The 8,224-nt window shown below is 43.3% G+C and overlaps 1 protein-coding gene across 1 annotated transcript in view; it reads left to right on the top strand.

Moving 5' to 3' along the window:
• Positions 1 to 8,224, top strand: part of GSG1L (GSG1-like) — a 54,982-nt gene that overhangs the window by 27,645 nt on the left and 19,113 nt on the right. The window contains exon 3 of the mRNA XM_010153852.1: positions 3,916 to 4,068. Coding sequence (XP_010152154.1) covers positions 3,916 to 4,068 — 153 coding nt within the window. The remainder of the gene's footprint in view (positions 1 to 3,915; positions 4,069 to 8,224) is intronic.

The raw sequence follows: 8,224 nt of genomic DNA, 5'->3' as shown, positions 1-8,224 counted from the left end.
AGAGAAAAATCCTCTGGAGAGCTTCTTCCCTGTCACCCGGAATGACTGAGGTCTCCTCAAGGGAAGGAGCTATCTACTTTGCAGGAAGGAGGCTGTAAGAGATTGTAAGTGTAAGTAAGTGATGCCAAGTGACTGCTTTATGAATCTCATGTTGAGAGAAGAGCAGTGGGAGATCACTTCACCATCAGCACAGAACAGAAAGACACTGTCTCCTGAATTAATAACCAGAATCAACTCTTCTGCTTCTGGCAGCCACAGGAAGGTGGAAAATCCAGATATAGCTTGTGTTTTCTGGATGTTATTATTTCAGATGAAACTCGAAAGAAGGCAGGACAGGACATAGAACTATGCGAACACTCCATCTGTGACTTACCTTCCCCAACATTAAAAAAGGCACAGAGCAGATATTCAGTGTACACCATGAAATAAGACATGAGAGTTAGACGTGGAGTTTCTTTCCAGATAGGAACAGGGCCCAAAAGAGATTAAAGATTTGCCTATGTCTTCCATGGAAAACACAGTCTTTCTGCCTCACTGGAAAAAGGTTTCACAGGTCAGCAAAATGCATGTCTCATTGAGCTGTTCATCAGAGCAATAGTTCAACTCTTTCTACTCCAATTATCCCTATCCCAGCTACCTTCCTCCTTCCAGCTGCTCCCCCAGCACATTACACCTAGCAACTGTGCAATTAAAAACTCATATATGCTTTAGGGTGGAAGAAGCCTCTGGAGCCTTTAGTCCAATCCCCAGCTGGAAGCATGTCCATTACATCCAAATGCTCAGGGTCATGTTGCATGCAGATCTGAGTGTCTCTAAGGACAGAGATCCCACAGCCTCACTGGGCTCCTCTTCCAGTGTTTGACCACCTTTTCTCTTAGTAGTCTGATATTTCTGATGTTGCAAATTTTGTCTTATCCTACCCCTGTTCAGCTCTAAGATTCTGGCTCTGTCCTTCCATTGGGTAGCTGTAGACAGCAAGACCTTTGCCTTCTCTTCCAGAGGATGAGAAGGTGAAGCTCACTCTGCCTTACCTTGTATGTCATAAGCTCCAGCCCCACTGATACTTCCTTGCTGTTCCCCATGCCCTTACAGGTCTTCAAATTATGACAAGCCTTCAGCAGCTTAAGAGGTTTGAAGATCTCCTTGTTTTTTTGCCCCATTTGACCAGATGGATTCCATTCCTCTCAGCAGCATCCTACTTCCTCAAAGAGGGCCCTGTGGTTAAAGAAGCCAAAGCACTCCCTGTGACACCAGTCACAGTCAGGTGTTCCTTTCTCCTCCACCAGCAGGATAAAGAACACTGACTGGGCCCCCATGTCCTCCATCCTCCCCTCCCCGAGCCCTCCCATCGCTCTGAATGTGCACAAGGCTGCCTCTAACTGCATCCCCTCACTTGCTGGGGGATGCACTGTCCATTAACACTGGACGTGTTAATGTGGGGCTTCCCATAGAGACATGTGTGCAGCTCTTCTGCTTCCCGTCATTTCTCAAGCCCACTACACTCGTGTCTACAGCATCCAGCATCAAACACTGTTTCATAGGTAGGCAATGCCTAGAAGTTGTATACAGCTGGTGTACACCAGCTGAACACCCAAGCCATCAACCAAACTCCCGGATCCCTTTCTGCAGGGGTGCACTCCAGCCTCTTGTTCCCCAGTCTGTATGTATTGCCAGGATTACACTGTTCCAGGAGCAGAATCCAGCATTTGTCCTTCCTAGATTTCATACAGTTAGTGATTTCCCAACACTCCAATATATCAAGATGTGTCTCTCTAAGGCCTCTCTACTCTCGAGGGACTGAACATCTCCTCTTACTTTACTATCACCAGCAAACTTGCTTAGTGTGTGCTCAACTCCAGTGTCCAGGTCATTGATAAAAACATCCAAGAGAACTGGCCCTGAAACTGAGCCCTGAGGACCACCACTGGCCACGAGCCTGATGTGACCCCAGTGACTACAACTTTCTGAGCCCAGCCCTTCAGCCAGTTGTTCACCTAAGGAAGTAGAAGACAGAACCACACCACAGTCTTGAGCTGCAGTCACTACTACAGCACTGCCCTGGTGTGTAGATACCAGCAGTGAGTATCCCCAAGAGTCAAAACAGGGCAATAAGTATCTGGACAGGTATGTTATACATTAGTCCTTCAAGTCTGGGCTGAAACACTTATGAATTAGAACACATTAGTTAGGGCTCTTTGCTGCCTCAGTTTATAGTTCAGGTTTACATAATCTAATTCTTTCCAACTCAAACCATTTCATCATTTTCTTGTCATAGAAACTTCTGTTTATGAGAAAATGAGGCAAAATACCTTCATAATCCTGCTGTATCACAGAACAACACCCTTGCTGTCTCTTACTCGTATTTCTTTTTGGAAGAGTGTGCCAGTTGCCCTGCCACTAAATTGACTAACAGGAGTGAGATAAACAGCTGTTTGCTGTTGATAGATGCAATATTACACATAAAGTCACTGTGAGAAATTACAAGGTTTATTTATTACTATGATATTGTTAAAAACTCAAAAGGTCAGATATGGTACCAACAACTAATAGCACATGTTAATTAGTTGTAATTACAAAAATACATATTCCCAGGCAAAATGTGAACTGGGATCATCCTGGTCACCAAGAGGACACTCAAGTATTTGATAAAAGTGAGACTGCATATCTGGTTTGATAAGCTCAACCATAGGCATTATCACACATATGTTCTTACAGGAGGAGAGAATGTATTAACATAAGTGAAGCCTGTAGCAGTCTCTATGGTTACAGCTAACATTTTCTAATATAAGCCATTGTCTTCAGATGCTTAACTTTCCATGTTTCAACTGCTTAGGCTGAAATTTTCCATCACTGCTCATTGTTTCCAGGTGAATTCTTTAGCAATCAGGTTAGCAAATGTACTGAAGAATTCTAGCAGATTTTCATGCTGAAACAGCAATTGGAAATCTGGCAGGGACTCAATATTATCATCTGTTACCACCCTCTCACATTCACCCCATGGCTTTAAAGGACTCAGCAGATCCTGCTAGAGGGTTTCTGCTGAAATTTCTCCGTGTAGCATCTACCGTGGAAGAATTGGTTTCAGCTGGCCACTACCAAATACTGCCAAAACCACTTACCTGTGCTCGACCCCAAAGTCCTGCAGAACATGCCTCTCAAACGAGCACATTGACTCTGCCCTTCACCTGGGAGATGTTACCTAGGGGTCGAGAAAACAGAAGGCAGCCCAAATTTAGTATCTGCAGCTCGTCAGCAGAGTGTGTTATAAATAACTGGCTCCACCCCCCAGGTATTCTGGCAGTTTTCACGTATAGTCCCAGCAGCAGAGATCTGTGTAGTGGATCCAAACACCCAAGCCAGAAGAGTCATTCCGCAGGACACCGAGTTTCTGTGGAAGAAAGTTTCTAATAACAGGCCCCAACACTATGCTGTGATAAGCATTTTAAAACCTGGACTGAGAACATTTTCTTTGAACAGTCTTGTAAAAAAGAGGTATCCAAGCCTGTTCATCTCCCACCAGCCCATACACTGTTGGGTAGTAAGCACCATCACCACACGTATGCTGGATTCTGCTCATCTATACCATGACACAGGGATGGAAAATGGACTCTGTGTCCTACATGTTGGGTCACAGGAGCCAAGAGGTTCTAGATGTACTCAAAGAGGTCTTTTAGTCAAGCGGGGATCTTAGGCAACAGCTTGTTCTTTCTGCAGTATCTTTACCACCTTGCCATTCTTCACGTCTTCATTCACCATTTCTCTTTTTTCAGTTTGGGTGGTGGTTTATGAAATTTAAACTTTCTGAACACCTAATTACTTCTAGATATTCCCGATCTCCTAATTAATTTTTACCAATTTTACCTCTTGAAAGTACTTACCGCATAAGTGACCGGTTGCTGCTCTTGTGCGTTGCAGGTGTCCTGTGGCTATCAGTAGTATCCGAGGTGTTATACATCATGCTGTTAGTCGTCGGATTCAGCCTTATGTGCCTCGAGCTCTTTCATTCAAGCAGTGTGATAGATGGGCTCAAGTTAAATGCCTTTGCTGCTGTCTTCACTGTGCTTTCAGGTATGAACCTTTCCTTTCCCTTTTGCCAGAGGAGCCACCACAAAAGAATCTAAAACTTTGAGAGAATGAAAACTGGGGGCTACAAGACCCTTTTATCCCCATTTCACTACTGCATTTTTCACTACAATTTTTTGTTCCTTTGGAACAAGGACTGCATGATAAATTTGCCTCTTACCAGGGAGAAGTGAAAACACATATTCCTGATTTCACAGTGCAGTAATTAACCTCCCCCCAGCCCACACAGCCATTACCTTGCCCATTGCCTGAGCCTCCATTTTCAGCATCATCACACCAATTATCCAGTAAGAAACATAGAGCATTAAAAATTCTTTTTCTTGTGTTAATCCTAAAAGTCGGTGAAAGCTTACTGCTTCAAACCAAAGACAGAAGCACATCTTGTTCATTAGCAAAATCGAGAATGAAGACAGTTCTAGTAATCTCACTTAGGAGCAACCCCAAGAGTAACCTGAGGACATGAACATCTCTCAGAACAACTATTCAGGCTATTTTCATGCTTGGTCTGTACTTGGAGTCCTTCAGTGAATGAACTTGAGGAATTCACTTCTCTAAAAGAAGTTATCAAATATAATCATATAATTAAGTACCCCTTCACTTCTGTGCTGAGTGAAAACTCCACTTCCTAGGATTTATACAAGCAACCAGCCACAGCTGGCTTTCATGAGCACTCCTGCAAGGACCTCTCTGGCAGAAAGAACTTCTGCAATAAAAGTGCATTTTATTCTGCCCTGTTTCAAGCTGAAAGATATTATAACATGCAGCGTACATTTCTGTGAAGGAGTTTCTATCTTCAGGGATAGCTTCAAATTGTGAAATATAGTCAGTGGTATAAAACCTAGATCAGAAGTGGAGCTGAAAGAGCAAAAAAAACTCTGGTAAAAACTGCCAAAGCATATTTCTCAGCTTTGGATGTAATTTACATTTTTTAAAAAAAGTAGGTTCAATTTTCAGAATCAAACTATGTAAAATTCTTCAGCATTCAAACAATCATTTTCATGCGGTTTCTCTTTCTCTTCACCATTATCTGCAGTTTTAAGTTTTGTAAGAATGATGAAGTTTTCTTTCCTACCCATCTTTCTATTTTTAGTTTTCCTTCCCTCTTTGTAAGTACATTGCCATGATGTTCCAAATATAAACTTTAAAATTTTACAGAGAAAAAAGATTAAAAAATAGAAAGAAGCAAAAAAACCACACACTAAAAAACTGCTGCTAGCTGGTGTTTTTTCAGTGACAGAGATCTCAAAAGAAAGAAGAATCATAGAGTCACAGACTGGTTTGGGTTGGAAGGGACCTTAAAGACCATCTAGTTGCAACCCCCCTGCCATGGGCAGGGACACCTTCCACTAGACCAGGTTGCTCCAGGGTGCTCCTCATCCAGCCTGGCCTTGGACACTTCCAGGCATGGGGCATCCACAGCTTCTCTGGGCAACCTGTTCCCATGCCTCAACACCCTCATTGTGAATAAAAGCATATTTATTTAATCTTAGCATATTTATAATGACACAGCTTTATAGAAACCAGATAACAAAGAGGGTTTTGCCTTGGAGCAACACATCTCTCATTAAATTCATGCTCGAGTTCCCACCTAATAGTGCAATGTGATCTTCATACTCTCGTAGCTCAACATTTAAATGTTAGGAAAAAATATCCTAACAGTGTGGCCACTTATTGCTGTTACTTAACCTCTTATGAGGCATTAAGAAAACCCCACAACATGGACTTTTTAAATTATTCTTAACCTTATACAAATTAATCAATTTATATACATCCCTCATGTAATATCTATAATTTACATTTAATCCATGTGATGTATTCCATAAATAATATTTTTATTAAAAGTATATTAAAATCTTTAAAATATATTGCCTTTTCCAAATTTGCTTCCTTAAGCTCTCCTAGAAACAGCTCTGGTCTTGCAAAGCTAATGATCTCAAGCCAACTGTAAATGGTCAGTGTTTCTGCACTCCCATCCACTCCAGTCCACCATATTATCAGGATTTTCTACCTGGAAGCATCTGTTGCCCTGGACCCCAGGTGGATGGGCACACAGGCATTTGTTCTCTTTTTCCAGCTTTAAGCAGCTGGTTGAAGAAAAAGATGATGTTGTAAATACAGCATTTGCTGAATTACGTTACAGGCAGGTCCTTTTATCCAACATGTGACCATTAAATGTACAACATAAAATATCAGAAGATATCCCCATGGAGCACTTGGCGAAGTACATCTAAAGTAGACCAAACCGATGGGTGTTTGGGAACAAACCAACCCAAAAGTGCACGAAGCAGCGCGATGAAAGGCAGACTCATATGGGTTTGCAATAGCTTACACATGGCAGAATGCCATGGACAGCACAGCCAGGTCCATGTCCACCCCCAACCCTTCCCGCCATTAGGCAGAACAGGCAGCAAGTGACACATTTTCACTGTGATCCCCGTGTTACAGAAGGACTTGCTGGTGGCCTCCTACTCAACCTCTGCCAGTGGACTGCCATCCTGGCCTCCCACATAGGGAAAGGTCTGGACAATGCTGAAACCCCGTTAAACATTTGCACGACACGACAGAGCAGAACATCCTTGCTGCAGCTAGTCCTGGCCACGTCAAGCCTCCCGATGACATGTCTCAGGGCAGTCTGTAATATTTTATTAAGGCTGAAAAATTACTGACAGTAGGTATAGGAACTGCAAATCCCAAACTTTAAGATCAACGCCCTAACTGTCAGCTGGAGAAAAATCCATTGATTTAAAAAGTACAGCAATCTCCCAGTGAATTCGAGAAATTAAATATAGCCAGAAACAAGCAAGGTGTGTACGAGCTTCCTGTGCCCCCATTAGGCCACCCACCCCACCAAAATATCGTTTTTTCCAATGTGAATTGCTCTTTCCACCTCCTAACTTCCCAGTGTGTCACACCAACACGAGGCAGCTGAGCAAATCACCACAGTTTCTTGTAATAAAATGTCTTCTTTCAGCCTCTGCAGCTGTTTGTATCAATATGACATTTGTCTCGCTGAGGTCCCGCTTAACATACCCACAACACAAACATGACATTCCTCGACTTCCCTCCCCCGGAACAGCCATGAATCATCCACATCTCTGGTGAGACTAATGAAGTGCTTTAGACTCTGAAAGCAAGCGGGAAAGAAGAGCCAAAATTTTGATCTGGGAAGGGAAAATGAAGATCTGCCATATGGGCAACTGTTGCAAAAGGTGAGGAAGGGCAGTTGTGGAAAAAAGTGAATGGTCAGAGGTAATGGTAAATGGCAACTTTGGTTAAGGAGCAAATAGGGGCAACGTTTTACCCCACTGTGGCAGAACATCAGTATTTCAAGGTGCAGCACAAGAGGCTTTTGACAACTGTAGATCCAAGGTCTGTTTGGGCAATGACGCTCCTGCCGCATGGTTTAGTATCTGCCGGCACCCAGGCTTTTCCTGAGCTCAGCAGGGGACATCATGCTGCCCTGCCTGGGACCTAAAGCAGGCACATCCCCAGCTGCTGCAGCTAGAAAATTCTCCAAGCATCAGAACTGTTACTGGCCACTGCTTCTGGAAAGAGGGTTTTGATTTTCCTCAAAGGGATGTCTAGGTGTAAGAAATCTGGCAGTTTTTTTCTGCTTAAGCTGAAGAACTGTGCTGGCCAACGAAGTGGCAGAGCAACGTCAGTGATCTAACCGCAACCCCATTTTTTAGCATCACGATGAGCAGAGTGTCTACTACACTGCCTCATCTTCACCCAGTTGTAGTTACCTCAGCAAAGTGTAAGGATGTCACCAAAGCATGCATCATCAATACTGTACCATCAAAGGTGTCCCTGTGGTACCCCCTCAGCGCACACCATCAGCAGTACTGAGTTAACTGCCTCGTGTCACTTCCACGTGTTGCATAAGTGTTCAAATTTATAAACCTCAGCAACTGTTCAGATGAAATATCGTTGTTTGGCGTTAACACATTCAATCTTGCATTGCCTACAGCAGCCTCTTCCCTTATTCCCTTACCTGAGGCCTGTCTGCGCTGGGCTAAGTGAGATAACTTGTGGGAGGCATACCCCTGTTTTGCAGCAGCAAGGCTGGTGGTGATGCTAATTGTGCAACATTTTCTTCCACGATTTTCTTTCTTTAACTCTTCTCTTAATTGAAAATTCA

This window comes from Eurypyga helias, unplaced genomic scaffold, assembly GCF_000690775.1.
Source record: "Eurypyga helias isolate BGI_N326 unplaced genomic scaffold, ASM69077v1 scaffold2066, whole genome shotgun sequence".
Classification (NCBI taxonomy): Eukaryota; Metazoa; Chordata; class Aves; order Eurypygiformes; family Eurypygidae; genus Eurypyga; species Eurypyga helias.
The sequence above is the reverse complement of the archived record's forward strand: the minus strand, read 5'-3'. Positions and strand labels throughout refer to the sequence as shown.